This window comes from Leptonychotes weddellii, chromosome 2 (assembly GCF_054177405.1).
Source record: "Leptonychotes weddellii isolate Sample4059 chromosome 2, ASM5417740v2, whole genome shotgun sequence".
In the NCBI taxonomy this organism is placed as follows: domain Eukaryota; kingdom Metazoa; phylum Chordata; class Mammalia; order Carnivora; family Phocidae; genus Leptonychotes; species Leptonychotes weddellii.
Window position 1 is genome coordinate 36275642 of NC_138370.1, and position 17451 is coordinate 36293092.

Consider the following 17451-nt stretch of genomic DNA (forward strand, 5'->3'; position numbering starts at 1 on the left):
GAGCCAGGAGTGGCCTGGCTGCAGGGACTGCGGGAGAGCCAGCTAGAGCACATGCGGGGTGGCCTTCCTCGGCGCGTTCCCCAGGTTCCCCCCACCCAGCCTCTCTCCACCTGAGTCTGAATGGGCTGGAGCTGTTGGGGGCGACACAAGAGGCCCTCACCCCCAACTCTCGAGTTTCAGCAGGACCTGGAGGGAAAAGCTCCAACCTCGGGGCCACAATAAAGTTTGCTTTGTCAGGACCTTGTTTCTGCCATCTGTTCCCAGGGGCCGGCCTTCTCGCTGGCTGCGGTGAGCCCGTGTGCCCGGCAGAGGGCGGCCGCGGGCCAGCTGGGTTCTGCTCTGCTCTGCTCTTTTACCTCCCCTTACCTCCCTTTCTTGTCCTCAAACTCTCACCCACTCCCACTCCCACCCACCCCCACCCAGCTTCAGGGAAAAAACCAAGTGTCTCAGCCCCTTGCCCAGCTTCAGCTTTCTGCCCCTGGCCTGAGGGAGGGAGCTCCAGCTGGTGTGAGTCTTCCTGTGTCCACACTCCCTTGTGGCTGGCCCATTTGCCACGTGCTGAACCAAGGGGTGAGAGCTGCCCACCCTGCCAGGAAGGTCCTTGGCCCGTCAGACTAGCCTGAGGATCTTCTCTCCTGGCCCTAATCACGTCTGTCTGTTGTCCAATACACAGGACGTCTATTGGAACCCCGGAGGTGGGATGCTAGTTGTGTGCTCCCAGGCTTGCCTCGTGTTCAGGGTGAGCTCCTGCTCATTTGTGTGCAGATCTGTGTCAGGCAAGAGCCCGGAGGCCTGGACCTTCAAGGACACCCTCCCAGGCAGGGCACATGAGGCAGGCTTTACAGAGGCTCTAGAGGGTCTCTTACAGGAGGTGGACAGGTAAACACTCTTAACTCCCCTGTGAGGCATCCCCCAGGACAGTTCCCGGAGCCACGGAACAGGGCTCCCCAGGGTGTTCGGGTGAGGCAAGGGGGGACTGGCAAGGGGGTGAATGACCTGGAGCCTGGGTCACCCATGGTGACACACAGAAGGCCCCCCACTTGGGCTTATACTTGCAGGGCCTCTGCTGGGCTTCTGGCCCTCCCCCACACCTCCACCAGCCAAATCTAAAGTGGGCCAATGGGGAGATGGCCCTGCCTCTCTCCAGGATCCGGAGGCAGGGTCCCAGACGGTGGGAGGTCTGAATGCCGGCATGGGAAGGTCAGCAAGCAGGCTTTTGTGTCCGTGTTCAGCCTCCGGTTCTCTTGAAGCCAGGAGAGGTGGAGGAGGGTAGGGCTAGCGTTCTTGCTGCTTGCTCTCTTCACCCCATAGGACAGATGTGGGCATCGCCCCACCCTCTAACAAATGAGAATGAGCCACTGACCTCGGGTCACCCGGACAGCAGTTCACATCTGGCTCCAGGTGGGCAGCAGGCATTTCTCATGGCTTCATGCCAGAGTGACACAGGGTGGGACAAATTCTTCACCTTCAAGTCCCCTCCAGCCTCGTGGAAACAAAAGCCAACAACAAAATGTCAGTTACTGTCCCGTGCTTTGCAGGATGTGAAACAGGCTAAGTTCCAGGCTGGAGAAGTACTGTTGGGAGATCAGAGGAAGCCCCTCAAAGGAGAGGAGTGACAAGAAGGGGGTGGCAGGCCCCGGGAGTAGCCGGCAGAAGGACACTTGTAGGAGCAGGGGCCAAGAATGCAAAGGGCCTGAGGCAGAGCAAGCTTGGGGGTCTGAACAAAAGAAGATTGCCATGATTGCAGGAAGAACGTGCTGGGCGTGCTGGGCGTGCTGGGCTATGGGTGCAGCCGGGAGGGCCTCCCGGGACTCACTCCCGTTAAGCCCGGCTTCTCAGACCTGGAAGATGAGGCACAGAGAGGTGAAACAACTTGCCCCCAAGGCTACAGAACTAGTGGAGGAACCAGGGTTCCTGCCAGGTAGTGTGGCCCCCAGCTCTTTAACCACTCCGGATGGGAGGGGGGAGAGCCCCGCAGCGGAGCGCTAGGAAGTCTCATGAACTGAAAGCAGTCGTTAGAATGCAGGCCGGGAGTTACACTGGGCAGCCCCCAGCCACACAGGGACTTCTTCCCTCCGCCGCCACCTCGCCCCAGGCCAACGCCCCAGCAGCCTGGCTGCACCCGGGGTCTGCACAGAAGGGCCGGGGTCAGCTACACCACCGACTTGGCCTCCGAGTGCTGGCAGGCAGTAGGGACCGAGCGGCAAAGATGAAGGGCTCCCCGGCCTGGACCCGTCCAGGTGCCTTTTGCCCTGCCCCAGCCCCAGCGCCAGCCCTTCTGTTTTTCAACAGGAAAAGGGTGAGCCGGGTCGAAGCAGGTGGTGACAAGTGGCAGGTCTGCAGGTGGGCCCTGCGGGCTCTGTGCCTGCACCAGCTGGGCTGTTAGAAGGAGCAGGCGTGAGACGCCTCAGTTGGGGGGTGTTGAACTTGGCACTAGGGGGTGGGGATTAACCAATGCAGCCCAGGCTACTTCTCACTTCCCTTATCACCTCCTGCCACCTCCCCCCATAAATGTTAATGAACCCTACCTTCTGCCTCCCAGCTCCCTCTAGTCAAGGGAGAGAGTGGGGCAAAATTTAGGTAAACTGAGTCTGGGCCACATAAGAGGTCTAGGGTCTAGGCCCCTTGCCGCCATTCTTTTGGTCCTTGATACTTTTCAGGGAGTGTCCACCTCAGTTGATACTCACGGTGGCAGTTTTGACAGCATCGATAATGGCCATTTCCTTTTTACAAATTAGCAAGCTGAGACCAGAGAAGTGAAGGGACTTGCCATAGATCACACAGCCCATGGAGGACAGGGCCTGGGGATGGGGATAAAATCCATGGAACACTCTCCATGCTGCCTCCCCTCTTGGAGCCCAGCACTGGCCTCTCCATAGGGGTAAAGGAGCAAGCTGAGTCAGAAAGCCAGGCCTGCGGGTGCACAATGGGAAGGGACAATGAGCAGATGTCGCACCATGAAACAGGCTACCCAGCCATGCCCCAGAGCCCCCTGGCACAGACCCCTGGCTGAGCCCCAAGGCCAAGCTTGACTGCTGGCATCTGTTACCATGGAGACCCAGGCCTGGCTGGGGGGCTGGCCAGTGACAACAGGCCCCTCTCCCACCAATAGGAACCAGGCACTCAGGCTCAGAAAACTGGGGCCCAGACAGCGCTAGGTGGCACTCCCCACACCTGACTCCTTATTTCATTCCATCTCCCAGCTCACCAGTCAACCCCACAATTCCAATTCTGAACTACCTCCATGCGTCTGCTCTTACCTGTCATCCCAGGATTGAGGGCGGCAGGAGGTAGCCCTGAGTACCCTAGCCGGGAGCTAGGAGCAGGCAGAGATGTGGGTGAGGTCGTGGGCTCCCCGGAGAATGGAGCCAGAGCCAGCACCAACCACAGCAGAGAGGGAGATTCAGGCATTTCCTCGGAAGAGGCAGAGTTTAAATCCTGCCCCAAATGGAACAAATGTGGAAAATGATCAGGAGCATCAGCCTGGGCAAAAGCAGAGAAGCAGGACAGTCTGGGGCATGCTGAGAAAATGATGAGCACTGGACTGGGAGTCTGGTTACCTGATGCCTTGTCCAAGTCATGCCACTCACTAACTAGCTGTGAGACCCTCCCTGGGCCTCCTCAGGGACCAAATGAAGAATCTAAGAGCCCTTCCGGTTTTGGGGTTTTTTTGTTTTTTAAGATTTTATTTATTTATTTGACAGAGACACAGCGAGAGAGAGGGAACACAAGCAAGGGGAGTGGGAAAGGAAGAAGCAGGCTTTTTGCCAAGCAGGGAGCCCGATGCAGGGCTCGATCCCAGGACCCTGGGATCATGACCTGAGCCGAAGGCAGACGCTTAATGACTGAGCCACCCAGGCGCCCCAAGCCCTTCCACTTTTGACAGTATGATTCCAGTATGGTTCCAACCCTGGACTCCCCCAGTTACAGGACTACCTCCGCACTCCCCAGGCTAGGTCAGGCTCAACAGGACCCTGAGCCCCCGTGGGGCACCGTGGGCGGAGCTGGGAGCCAGGTGCTGGAGCTGGACCGCTGGAGGTGGCCAGGAGGTGGCCTTGGGGCTTGTCTGGGGGGGAAGGGTGGCAGACAACTTTGTGGATTGATCTAGCTCAGGAAGGTGAGAAGGAGGCCTGGAGGTGAGAGTTTCGCCCTCCTGCTCATCTCTTTAGGTAAATACATCCACACCCAGCATTTCCCCTTCTCTTTCCATCCTGGGGGCACTTAGACCTCAGAGCCCAGAGCTGAGGTGTGAGCTCTGCTTCCCGATGCGGGGGCTTCCCTCGGAGATCCCCCTAAGCACGAGCCCGCTTCCACAGTCACCATCACCCACATTCTGTAGGGAAGGAACAGTTAGAGTCCCTGGTCACCAGCTTCTGGGACCTTGGATATCTCAGCCCGGAGGGCGTGGACACAGCAGAAAGTCTCCAGATGAGATCCATGTGGAATAGAAAGAGCATGGACTTTAGGAACCTAGTTCCACCATTCACTAGCTGGGTCATTCTGAACTAACTACCTACCAGTGTGCCTCAGTTTCCCTGTCTGTCGAATGGCGTAATACTGGGACGGTACAGAGCAGGGTGGGACCAGAGGTCATGTGAAGAGGCTGGTGGGCACTTCATCCCAGGCAGCTGCTGGTGGACGCAGGGAGGAGGCCCTAGGGACAGCTGCTGCCCCAGAGAGGATGATGGGTGAGGCCCAAGAACATATTACACCTTTTGGCGTCTGCTCAGTGCAGTCATCTCATTTGGTCCTCCGACCTCCTGAGGCGGTACCGCCCCATTTCTAGGAGAAAAGTGCCCAGGCCCAGAGAAAAGTAGCTCACGCCAATGCACCAGCTCTTCTCCGAGTCTGTCTTCTCTGAGACGGGTCCTTCCACAGCCCCAGCTGCACCTTCTCCCCCATCCCTGGCCCCCCACCTGTTGCACCCACTATTTGCTGCCAGTTGGGACAGCCTTAACACCTCCATCCCCGTGGCCAGACAGCAGAGAGGGGGAGCAAGGGGTGACAGAGGCGGTGGAAGCAAGCGCTCCTAGCCAAGCCCACCGCCTGCCCCCTGGAGGGAGGCTCCTCCTTTTAAGGCTGCTTCTGGGAATTTCCACCCCCAGAGCCAGACTCAGCAACCCCTGTCCCGGAATGATACCTGCACTCTCCCTTGGGGAGGGGGGGCACCGGACCTGAGGGCAGGAGAAGCTGGCCCTGGGAGGGGAGGAGGGGCCCTCCAGTCCAGGTCTGAGGGTCAGGAAAAACGGGGGAGACCACAGGGGCCAGCCAGCCTCCTTATCCAGCAGCCCCATCCTCTGTGCTCGGGTAGCCCAGCAAGAGGCTGGCGGCCCCCGCCGGTGGCTGCTTAGCCGGCTCACTGGCCAGGAAGGTGGACACCTCACACCTCAGTCTCCCAATTACGCCCTCCTCCCCCACTCCTCCTCCCCTCCCTTCTCTCTCCTCCTCCTCCCCTCTCTCTCCTCCTCTCCCCCCTGAAAACCTGTGGCTTGAAGAGACCTTGGCTTCTCTGGGACTCTACCCCTGGGGACTGCCCATATCTGCTCCTGAGTTTGGGGGCAGGGGGGCAACCGCCCCAAGAAATCTCTCCGGCGATGGGAGCCACCCGCCTGCTGCCCAACCTCACTCTGTAAGTGTGCTCCCTCTCTGGACTGAAGTTTTGTCGCCATTTCCAGCCTGGGGCAGACCTAATCTTACCGGGACCCCACACGGAGGGGCTGGGGGGGGTGCCTGGTTGCTCGCCCTGGGTTGACGGCTGGCACCCACACCAGGGTCTGCCTTGTCTTCCCACACAGGTGCCTGCAGCTACTGATTCTCTGCTGTCAAACTCAGGTAGGCGGGCGCCCCCCCCCACCAGCTTTTCCCCATCTCCCCCCACCCCACCCAGCTGGGGCGGGTAGTCTCCTCTCGGCAGGTTCTGGTCTCCCCCTGGATACAGATGGTTTTTGAGGTTGGGGGGTTGGTGTCAGCCTTTGGAGGCGGGTAGAAGGGGCTAAGGCACATTTGGGGATTCACTGAGGTCTTTATCTGTCCTCCCTCCATGACCCTCCCTGTCCCTACTTGTCCTGGAGTCTCTGTTTCTCTCTCCTTATTGCCACACGTGTTCCTCCCCCACCCAAGGCTAAATGCATGGGGCAGCCCAGGCTTGAGGGATGGAGTCTGGAGTGGTAGGTAGAGGGCAGAGGTGCTGGCTCAGGTGAGGCTTGTACTTGGAGGTACCTGAAAACACAGGTTTCCATGCAAAACCACTTGTGCGTTCCACTTACTACCCCACGCCCCCCAACACGGATGTCCTGGGGGGCCACTGTCCTGGGGGATTGAGTGGACAGTCAGAATGCCCAGCCAGGGCGGGGTGACTCCTTACCTACAGGGCAATGAGGTGAAGCCCAAAGAGGTTTTTTGGGGACAAGATTCAGGGTTTGCATCTCCACACTCCCCCCACCCTATGTCAGCGCCCCCCCCCCATGCACACCCCCCCACCCCAAGCCTCAGCCCCCTGTGCAAGGCTCGGTCCCTTTTTGTGATCCTCCATAAAAGTGCAGCTATTAAAATGCACTGGTCCAGAACCGCTCTGGGGAGAGATCGCTTGGCTTTCCCAGGCCAGAGGCCCGCTTCTCTTCATATCCAGTGGGGACTTTTTTTGAAGGTAAATGCCTTTTCTCTGGGAGAGGGAAAGGGGCTGCCTTTGAAGCAGTGGGGGGGTGGGAGAGAGAGAGACAACTCCCCCCCCTTTCCTTCCCCCTTTTGCTCTAGCCCCCGTTCCAGGCTTTTTGCTTCACACATCCAGGGAGAGCAAGAAGAAAGCCCCCAGCCTGGCCGGGAGGGGGCTAGGGGTGGGCCCAACCTGTTCTGGAAGGGGAATTAGCACAATGGTGAGGCTGGCCGGGGCGTTTATGGCCTGGCTGAGGCCCCATTCAGGACTCAGGGAAGGTGGCAAAGCTGTCCTTTCCCCCTTGAAGTGCCCCCTCACCCCCCTTGGAGGGGGGGCCGGCAGGCCGGACCATAGCCATGCTTGAGGGGCCGTCTGACAAGCAGCTGTCTGCAGCAGTGGAAGGGGAGGTCCCCCTGCAGCGGGAACATGAAAGGGACAGGCCAGGTCCCGCGGGGAGAGCGACTTGTGGGCTGTGGGGTTGTGGGGGGGGCGTGGGGCTGCTTTTGTGCAGGGCCTGAAGGGGGACAAGGAGAGGAGGGGGCTTCAGGGGGGCCCTCTCTGCTCCTGACCTGGAACAGACAGCCAGAAGAAGGCTGCCCGCCAAGAGGGGCGGAGGGCCTGAACCTGGGCCAGGAGGCTGGGGGCTGGGGACAGGCCGGACCTCACCGAGGGTCCTGGGCCAGCCAGACCCCACTCCCTGGCAGGGAGGCAGGCCCCCACCCCAAATTCCAGGGTGGGGTGCGGGTCGCACTTCGCTGCTCTGAGTCTCCAGGCCCTGCTCTCATAGGCAGGGGGTTTCTGGCGGCACTCCTGGCCAGCGGCTGAGCTGGAGTCGGAAATGAGCAGTGACACACATGAAGGGTTAACCCTGAGCGGGTTACAGGGTCAGCCTGGAGCTGCTCACTCACCGCCCCTTTCCTCAAAGCTGATCCTTCCGGCTCCGGCTCCTCCCTCTACAACAGAGTGGCCTCTGACAGATGCTGATCTGGGTCCAGGTCTGTCTCGGTGGTTGTGACTGGGCCTGGGATAAAGGTGGCCTTAGGGATCTGGGGCAGAGAAAGTCTGGGGCAGAGAGAGTCTGGCCAGCAGGATCGGGTGGAGAGAGAAACATTTGAGCCTAGGGTTGAAGCTGTCACCAGCAGCTGCCGCTGAGAAATGGCATCAGGTTTGCACCTTACTGGAGAGGGAGGACAGGAAGTGGTCTGTTTTTCTCCCGCTCAGTGTTGCAGATAGGTAAGGAGAGACTGGGCCTGGGCGGTACTCGGCCAGGCTTGGCAGGGTGCACGGTGGAACCTGGGGAGCAGGCAGCAGGCTGCAACATCGCCCCCACTGGCCACGAGCCTATTACATCGTGGCACAGGCAGGCCGGCGCCTCCCGGGGGCGCCCCTGGGCCACCACCCCTAGCGCCTCTTCCTGCTGCGGCCTCCACCTCCCTCACCCCTAGAGGAGGGAGGAACACTGAACCGGGGCCGGCGTCTCTGAGAGCCCTGAGCACCCAGGGGCAGGGGCAGGGGAGGCGGGCAGGAGCTCGGGATTCCACAGTTCGCGCTGAAATTGGGTTCCTTCTAGCAACCAGAGTCACGATTCCAGGTCGGCACTAGATCACCAGGTGTCCCCCAAGCCTGGCAGATAGAGAGCCCAGAGGTCACGACTGGCTCACCCACTGGCCTGGGAGGATCATATGTCCCCTTGCCCTGCACCTCTGCTTCCCAGGACCAATGGACCTGCCCGCATCACACTCACCTCCACAGCCCGCTCCCCTGGATGGACCAGTGGTGGTGTCACCCAAAGCAAATTGACACTATTTTTCCCTTGGTAACCGCAAAGGGGGAGAATCACCCGTCTCCTAATTTTAACCAGTACGTGAGGGACCAGGGCGCCATGACCGACCAGCTGAGCCGGCGGCAGATACGCGAGTACCAGCTCTACAGCCGGACCAGTGGCAAGCACGTGCAGGTCACCGGGCGTCGCATCTCTGCCACCGCGGAGGACGGCAACAAGTTCGGTGAGACCCAGCCCTCGCCAGAGGCCACTCACACCCCTGGCCTGCCTAACCTGGTCTCTCCCCAGATCCTGTGCCAGGGCAGGGACCCAAGTGTGAGAGCCTCCCGGTGCCCCCCCGCCCAAGCTCGGAGGTCAGGCTGGTTGGGGGGCCCCCTGCCACAGCCCTGAGCCGGGAACCCCCATGGACAGAAGTCTTTCTCCCCCTCCCCCATCACAGCCAAACTCATAGTGGAGACGGACACCTTTGGAAGCCGCGTGCGCATCAAGGGTGCTGAGAGTGAGAAATACATCTGCATGAACAAGAGGGGCAAGCTCATCGGAAAGGTGAGACCTGGAAGGAGGGCGAGTGGATGAGTGAACCAATCTTACTGCCTGCCCCACAGCACCCCACTCCCCTCTACTGGGCCCAGGCCAGGACTACTTCTACTCACACCCCAACACTCAGCCACTCTCTGGTTTCTCCATTTAAATGAGTTCCTGTGGGTCTAGAAGCCCTCAGAACACTTAGTGATCTGTAAGTCTCTTTGGCTCTGATTTCCGGGCTGTGTCCCAACATCAATCAGTCAGGATTTTAGCACCTACATGAGATTGCAGCCTTCATGTTGAGGGTTAAGTGCTGATCAGGGCTGAGAGTGGGCACTCATACACGGCCACAAGCTCCTCCAAGGTCAGTGGGGTCCCCAGAATCCGTCCAGGAAGATGCACACTGCCTACAAAACTGCCTGCTAGTGTAACCTCTCCACAATGGCAGGCCCAGCACTGTTGTGTAGGGAGAATTCCATTTCCTTTAGCATTTGTCAATCCTGGCTTCTGATTCTGGCTGTTCTCACCAAATATTTGCTGATTTCAGTCAAGCCTCAGGCTTCTCGTCTATAAAAATGGGCATAGGGTCAAGGCTATGGATAAGGTCAAATGGGTGGCTGTGTGGTTCCTGACATTGTCTTTATTCTGTAAACATTTGCCCCTTCTTTTCATTAGAGGCTGTTGCCTCCTTTTCCTCCACCCAGCAGTTACCATTCGCCCACACTGAGGAGTGTTCTCATGTGCTGAGTACCCACTGAGTACGCACTGCAGAATAATCTGGATCTTTATGCCACGTCTGGGGAAACAGGCTCGGCATGGCTAAACACCGTTCTCAAGGTGTACAACTTGCAAATGACAAGCCTGTGTTTAAGTTCAGATCTGACTCCCAGCAAAACTTGTTCCTTTCTCCCACTTTTGCCTCTCCAACAAGGGCACCCGTCTCACCTCACCAGGCAGAAGTCCTTGGGCACGCAGCCCCCATCACTCCCTCCTTTGTCCTACAGAATAGGCCCAAAAGGCTGACAAGCCAGACAGGTTGGGTGGACAAACTCCCCTCCTCACCCTCCTTCCCTCCGCAGCCCAGCGGGAAGAGCAAAGACTGTGTGTTCACGGAGATTGTGCTGGAGAACAACTACACGGCCTTCCAGAATGCCCGGCACGAGGGATGGTTCATGGCCTTCACGAGGCAGGGCCGGCCCCGCCAGGCTTCTCGCAGCCGCCAGAACCAACGAGAGGCTCACTTCATCAAGCGCCTCTACCAGGGCCAGCTGCCCTTCCCCAACCACGCTGAGAGGCAGAAGCAGTTCGAGTTCGTGGGCTCAGCCCCCACCCGCCGGACCAAGCGCACACGGAGGCCACAGCCCCTGACGTAGTCGGGGACACTGGGGGCAGCCGCCCCTCACCAGCCTTCCCATCCCCTTCCCTTCCTGATCCCAAGACTGGGCTGGGGTGGAGGGAGGGGAACCAGAGCCCCCAAGGAGGACCCTGAGGACCACCAAGCATCAGAGCCTCCAGCCAGAAAGGGGCGGGACTGCCACAAACCAGGGCTGGGGCCTCAGGGCAGCCGCCCCACACACCCCCCCCACCCCCCCACCCCCCCGCACTGGAATAGGCCCCGGGGGTGGGGGTGGAGCAGACCCCCAGGCGGGGAACTGTAGTGTTCCCCTGGACGCAGGCTCCCTGAAACAGGTGGAAAGGGCAGCAGATTCAAGGCCTTCCAGACACTGTCAGGAACTCTGCTTGCGGAGACTTCCTCAGTCTACTTCCAGCCTCCAAATTCCTCCTGGCCAGACTGTAGGAAGGGACTTTTGTGTTTGTTTCAGGAAAAAAGAAAAAGGGAGCGGAAAAAAAAAAAAAAAGAGGGATGGCCATTCTTCACATTCCACTACCCAGGCCTGCACCCCCATCCCCAATTTCGAGCCCCAGAATAAAACCATTTTCCTGCAAACGGGTTATCTGAAGGCGGGGTGGACAATCCAACTCCCAAACTGCGGGGTAACAAACTTGCCTCTCCGAGAGGCGCGGAGCAGAGCCCGGGCGAGCCGTGGGAGCCCAGTGGCCCGGGGCCGGGCGTGGCCGGCAGGTGGATGGGGCGGCGCTCGGGGCGCGGGGGGCAGCGCCGCCCGCAGGAGAAGCGGGGCGTGGGTGGCCCGGGGAAGGCCCCGCACCTCCGCCCGGCGCGAGGCTGGCGGCCCGGGGCGGGCCCAGGCCCCGGGACCGGCGGGCGCTCCCCTCCCTCCGCGCGGGCTCCGGTTTCCTGGCTGGCACAGCGCGTCCCGTGCTACCTGTTGGGGCGAAGCAAACCCAAACCCTTGGGCGGGCGAGCCGCCGGGGCCGGGGCCGGGGCCGGGGCCGGGGCAGCAGGCCCGAGAGCCCGGCACGGCGCCCGGGCGGCCCGCGGACGCCGCAGCCTCCTCGCCGGTAGCCAGATTGCCGTTTTCCGGTGAGGAGGGGGGGCAGGGGGATGGGGGAGGAGGGCTTGGCCGAGCGGAAGGGGGAGTGAGGGCGAGAATGCGTCCTCTTGTTCCCCAGGTCCCCGCGGGGGGCGGGGGCGGGGGCCACACCTGAGGGGAAGTCGCAATTAGAGGCGGCGGGCCCGGCCGCGCGGCCCAGGGGGAGGGGGAGCCGCGGCGGGCGGAGGGGAACGGCGCCCCCCTCCCCCGCCCGGGCTTCTCGGGTGGGCTTTCCCAGACGCCTCCAGGTGTGCTTTTGGGGAGTGGAACTAAGAGGCCATAAAAACCGCCTCTTTCCTCCTCTGCGCTGGCTTTTAATCTTGTTGAGGGGAAAGCCGTTCTTAGCAGGGCTCCCCGCCCAAGCCCGCTCTTCTGTTGTTGGACCCCCAGCCTCAGTTTCCCTTTCCTGTGCTTTCTGGGAAGCTGTTGGAGGGAAGTATTATGGAGAGAGAGGAAAAAGGATGAATAGACCTCCCTTCTCCCCACTTTTCCCAAGAATGGCCTAAAAATAAGGACCGATTGGGAAGTTGGGGAGGAGCCTGGTTTAGTCAAAATGGGAGGTGGGTGAAGCAGCCGTCCAAGTCGGTGGAGGTTGGGGATCCCTCGCCTCTCCTTTGGTGAGGACTGGAGCAGTCTGACACCCCCAACTCTGAGCAATTTAGAAGGCACAGCCAAGAGGGAGGTCCCCCAGGCCCCAGGACATTCTCCCCCAGCTTGTCATAATTGCTTTGCACCAGGTTGCCCCCGCCCCATCACAAAGAGCCTTAATCCTGGTGAAGACTGCAGGAGATGTGTTGGGGGTCGTTTTCTGGGGGTTGGGGGGTAGGGAGGGTGGTCCGGAGCCACAGCTGATAACTGGGGAGTTCAATGGGATTTTAAACACAGGGGCACCGCCCAGCAATTACCTGAGGACAAAGGGTTGGGGCCCCCAGGTGTGGAGGTCTGGACTTGGGGGGCAGGGGTAGGAGACTGGGAAGGAGGTGTGTTGGGGAGGGGGGCTCTTGCAATCCTGCTGATTTCCGCAGGAATTTAAGACATTCTTTAAAACTCTAGACTGCCTCCCCCCAGCCGGGCTCTCAGACCCACCCCACCATCCCTGGCTGGGTTAGAGACAGCTTCAAAGGTGGACGGGGCCCTTTGTCTTGCCTCTGCTTTCTTCTCCGCCTTTCTCCCGCCCCTCCTCCCTCTCTTTGACCTCCCCAGCACGGACAGGCCTCTGGGGGCCGGCTCCAGAAAGCCCTCACTGTTTCCTTTCTTGCTTTCTGAGGTGAGACCTGGTGGGGGGGGGGGGGCTGAGAGTGGGCAGGGTGAGGGAGGAAGGCGGCCTCGGAGGTCTGTGCCATCTCAGAGTGCCTTGCCCCGCCCCGAGCCCCGAGCCTGGCACGTCTGACGCCTGCTGGTGGCCTTGGGTCTCTGGCTTGGCTCTCTGAACCTTCTTACCACACCTTTTCGTGCCTCTGCCAAGTCCAGCCTCCATACCCAGAGGGTGTCTTCATACTCTGGGGAAGTCTGTTCAGTTCATTCGCCTAAACTGGGGCTGATTTCAAAGATGCTGAAAGGAAGAGGCCAAAGGAATGGATCTTTGAAAATGGGGTCTCAAGGGATTTAACATGGGTGGGGGAGGAAGAAGGCTTCCTTGAGGACCTCACACCACTCCGCAGCTGGCTGCAGCAACCCTGGCTGCCTCTGTGTGCCGGAAGTTTCTAAGCAAGTGTGCAGATGGGGGTGGACACCGTGGGGGAAGACTTGGGGCAAGATGAGCGCATCCCTCTCCGGGAGGATGTGACAAAGTGGAGGGAGGCGGCAGCAGGTGTCTCAGATCCTGTGCTGGTTAGGATTACCAAGACCTCCAGCTAAGAATAGCCTGCATATTGAGCTCCCCTCCGCTGTCCTGTCCTCCAACAGCCAGATGAGGCAGAGGGGGAAATCCACTCACTTTCTAGTCCCTGCAAGCTGGCTTCTATTAAAGTCACTCTACTGAGCCCTGTCCCTCATACTTCAGTGGCCAGTGAGCTCCCTGGCTTCAGACCTGGGCGGCCCCAGCCTCACAGCCATGAAGGACCACCCCTTTTTGAAGCTCTGTCCTACCTCTTCATTCTCTGTTGCTGGGACCCTTCTCTTCCCTGGCTCCTTTTCATAGAAACATTCCCTAAGATTTCTGCCTTTCTCTTCTCGCCTTGTTCTTCCTGCTGAGTCTCTCCTAGCAATGCAGCACGTCAGCTGTCACCCCCTTGCACACCACTGCTTTCTCTCCCACACTCAGAAACTCTGCACCGCTGCCAGACCTCGCTGGGGTCTGTCTCAGTTAGTACAGTAGCTTTCCAAGTCATGTCTCTGCCTCCCGACACCCCTACCCCCTCCAGGATATCACACGGTTCGCTCACCCTACCCCACCCTAACCCACAGCTCTGCTCGCGTCATGGGATCACCAGTGGACTCCTTAGCTCCTGTACAATCCTGCCCAGCCTTCCTTCCCAGCCCTGTCCCTACAAGTCCCCTCCAGGAGCTCTGGCAAGACAGCAGCCCTTGCCGTCCGGCCAGCACCCTGTGCCCATCTTTGATCGTGAGGTTCCTACTGTCCAGCACGCCTTCCTCCAGAACGCTCACACGCCCAGACCGCTGCTGTCTCCTCTGCTCTGTAGACTTGCCTCCTCTCTTGGGCTAGCGGTCATCTCCGGTGCCCTGGGGCTCTCTGGCCACCCACTTGCCCTTGCCTTATGCACACATCACTGTACTTATTCGTGCTTGTGGGATGGTTGTGCTACAAAGCAAGTGCCTCAGATGTAGAAGTAGTCCGTCTTTGCCTCCCCCATAGTACCCAGCACAGGACGTTCCACAGAGTAAGTATTTATTGAGGGAATTAAACCAACTGAAGATCCAGAAAGAAGTCCTTGGCCCAGCACCCTGCAGTCCCTGGAGATGGAGGCAGAATGAGAACCAGAATCCTGCCTCCACCTTCCATCCTTAGGTGGACTTGGACAGGGATGGGTCCTAAGCACTTAATCCACAGACTTATTTATTCCCTACAACGTACAAGCACTGTGCTAGCCCTTCAGTTAACAAAAAAGACGGACAAGATATTGTATCATCCCCTGTCAAGATCTCCAGACACTTGAAACTTAAGGACTTTCGGAAATCTCTCTCTCACACCTAAGAAGATAGCAAAGTGGCATTTGGTACATCCCAAAAGAGGAAAAAAGGAGATAGGAGCTATTGGAAATAAGGACACTAATGTGTACAGAACTCCAGAGATGTGCCAGGCAGCATGTGAGAAATACTCACATATAACCCCTTATTCAGGGGGTAAGATTATTCCCATATCATGTGTGGGCGAGCTCAGACTCGGAGATATTAACTCATCCGTGGTCGCAGCTAGTGAGCATTACAGTCTAGATTCTTGCCTGTCTTCATCACCTGAGTGGGATGTTCTCCACTTCCGGCCAGGCATGGTGGGTTCCGGGATGGGAGAGTACATGGGGCCAGAGCATTGGGAAAGGCTGGGGTTTGCATGATCTTTAAGGATGAGCAGGATTTCAGGGGCGCTTGGGTGGCTCAGTCGGTTAAGTGTCCAACTCTTGATTTCGGCTCAGGTCATGATCTCAGGGTCTTGAGATCCGCATCAGGCTCCAAGCTTAGTGGGGAGTCTGCTTGAGATTCTCTCTCTCTCCCTCTGCCCCTCCCCCCACCTCTAAACAAATAAAAGAATGAGCAGGATTCCAGTCCGCAGACAAGACATGCAAGGGAAAATACTAAAAGGGAAAACAGCATGAGAAAAAGGGCTTGAGGCAGGAAGCTGTGAGGCGTGTTCAGGGGAAGTTGAGCAGTCCATGGGTTTGGCTAGAATTGTAAGTTTGCCTGGAGAAGTGGCAGGAAAAGATTGGGCCACACTAGGGAAAGTTTTGCGGTAGCAGGAGCTTTGAGAAGGAGAGTGATCATGCAGTTGTGGGTTGGGGTCTGGGGGAGAGGCTGGTCTTGTGGCAGCATGCTGGGGGCTGAGGCTCTAGGGTCCCCGAGACAGAGGGTCCAGTGTACAGAGGTGGGGGGGGTGGTACGTGACTTCTAAACTCTTGAGAAAGGGTCACTTCTAGGCCCTCATCCTTCCTTTTATTCCTGTGGCCCAGTTGTCACCTTTCCCTTCTCCTTAGGTGCCTAGGTACCCTTAGTCACCCTCCCCAGGAGTTAATGTTTAGACGGCCCAGGCATAGGGGGAGAGTCCCTGGTGCTCCCAGTCCCAGCAGGTTGGTGCATGGGGCGGGGCGAGGGGCAATGGAGTGAGACCAAGAGAAGAGAAGCCCATTGCACAGGCCTTGCGGAGGGGGCTGGCGGCAGGGCCAGAGTCCAGTCAGGACATCTGGCACCAGTGATCTTGCTGCAGAAAGGAGCCAAGAACTAGGTGTGTGGGGCCCGGGACTGCCTGCCTGAGAGGGGCAGGAGTTCCAGCCCCTATTGTGGACGCAAGGGGCCATCCTCAAGGCCTCAAGGCACTTCTGAGCTTACAGGTACGTTAGTCCCCTCAGCAGCTGGGTATGGCCAAGCGGTGCCCAGGAAGCCTACCCTGGGGCCTGGACAACAGGCACTGGTGTTCAGTGTTGCCTGCTTCTGAGAGAAACTTTTTGCCTCCCCTCTCATCCCAGTCTGAAGGGGAGACAGGCAAGCGACAGGGGAGGATGGTCCACCGGCCCTGAGGAGTCTGGGGCCTTCTCAGGGGGAAGGGGCTGGTGGGCAAAGCAAGTCTCACTGTCAGGCAAGACCAGAGGGGAAGTAGAGGTGGAGCATGGCAGGTGAGAGAAGGGTCTCCTGGCCTGGTTGTGCCCTCGCCGTGGGCACCGACACACACACACACACACACACACACACGTGCCCTCGCCGTGGGCACCGACACACACACACACACACACCAGGATCCCTCTCAGTAAGGAATGACCTTGACAGCTACCATGCCTCAGGCCGACAGAGGGAGCCCTAACTCTGCACTCTGCAGTCGCCTTGGTTCCAGGGTGGGCTGGTGGCAGACTCTTCCCGCACAAGGTGGCTCTCCCACCCCGTGGAAGGACATTCCTCTAGAGTGGGGGGCAGTGGGAATGGGCTTTTGCAGGATTGGAAGACTCTCCTCTTGGTCAAGGGGAATGAGAGGGTTCAGGACTAGGAGGAGGTGCTCAGAGACAGCTGAGGTCAGGTGGGGGGCAGACTTCTGGGCCCACAACCCCGTGTCCACCCCAGCCATGCTCAGGGCCTTGCCTTCCTGCTGGAAGCCACCCTCTGACCCTTCAACAGAGGTCATCCCTCCCTGTTCCTATCGCTCTTCCCCTACTGCACACAAGCTTTCTGGAATGGGGGACACTGCCCAGTGCTGCCTTCATCTGCAAGGCCGTCCTGCTCTCTGGCCCTAAATTAGGGCTGTCCTGAGGCCGCCCCGGGAGCCAACCCCAGAGCCTCATGGAAGGGGGTAGGGGAGACTCAGGGGGAGCCCTGGCCCCTGCAGCTCCCCCACCCCCACCCCAGCACCGAGCAGACCTGAGGCTGCCTCCCTCCATCCCTGAAGAGGCAGTGGGAGCCACAGCCGCCTCCTCCCCCCTCCCTGCTGCCGCCGCGGCAGACCCGGCAGGTTGTCTTGGCAACGGGAGGCGGAGAGGAGATGCGCCGAGGGATGGAGGTGTATGTCACCAAGGAAGCTGCCGGGCTCCTGCCCCACGCCCCAGGCCCCTGAAGGTACCGGAGAGCCCTCCCTTCCCCCTCCTCCTCCCCCTGCCCTTTCCCCTGGCTTCCCCCACTCCTTCCGACGACGACGTGCTTGTTTCGCAGAGGAGAATGTTCCCCTCCTCCCGGCCCAGAGACTCCTACCCTTTCCTCATGAGCCACCTCATTCCAGGCCCCTGTCCACGGCTGTCCTTCCCCGCAACAGCTCATTCCAACCCGACCTCTGGTCACCCTTGCACCGGAAGACAAAACTCCTGGGGTGGGGCCTGGGGGCGGGGTGGCAAGTGGGAAAATCAGGGGCCCTAACGGGCTGCGGTGGAAAAGCACCTGGTGCTCGGTGT

At 59.4% G+C, this 17451-nt stretch overlaps 2 protein-coding genes and 1 long non-coding RNA gene across 11 annotated transcripts in view; 2 read left to right on the forward strand and 1 right to left on the reverse strand.

Annotated features, from left to right (window-relative positions):
* Positions 1–17451, reverse strand: part of LOC145718469 (uncharacterized) — a 436241-nt gene that overhangs the window by 390741 nt on the left and 28049 nt on the right. The window lies entirely within an intron of this gene.
* On the forward strand, positions 7592–10927 carry FGF17 (fibroblast growth factor 17). 7 transcript variants are annotated; one of them, XM_081809909.1, is made up of 4 exons: positions 7592–7885; positions 8481–8658; positions 8875–8981; positions 10040–10927. In XM_081809909.1, the coding sequence occupies exons 2-4, from the start codon at positions 8535–8537 to the stop codon at positions 10331–10333; spliced, it is 525 nt and encodes a 174-aa protein (XP_081666035.1). In that variant the 5' UTR covers positions 7592–7885; positions 8481–8534; the 3' UTR covers positions 10334–10927. The 7 variants fall into 7 exon arrangements, with proteins under 7 accessions (XP_081666035.1, XP_081666037.1, XP_081666043.1 ...); XM_081809911.1 differs by having other exon boundaries at positions 8514–8658; XM_081809917.1 differs by having other exon boundaries at positions 7592–7817.
* DMTN (dematin actin binding protein) overlaps positions 11132–17451 on the forward strand; it is a 28290-nt gene continuing 21970 nt past the window's right edge. Inside the window, exon 1 of one of the 2 annotated variants that reach the window (XM_081809945.1) lies at positions 11132–11403. The gene's annotated coding sequence lies outside the window, so the exon portion shown is untranslated. Of the gene's footprint in view, positions 11404–17024; positions 17123–17451 lie in introns of those variants that run through there. The other variant, XM_081809950.1, reaches the window with a different exon arrangement.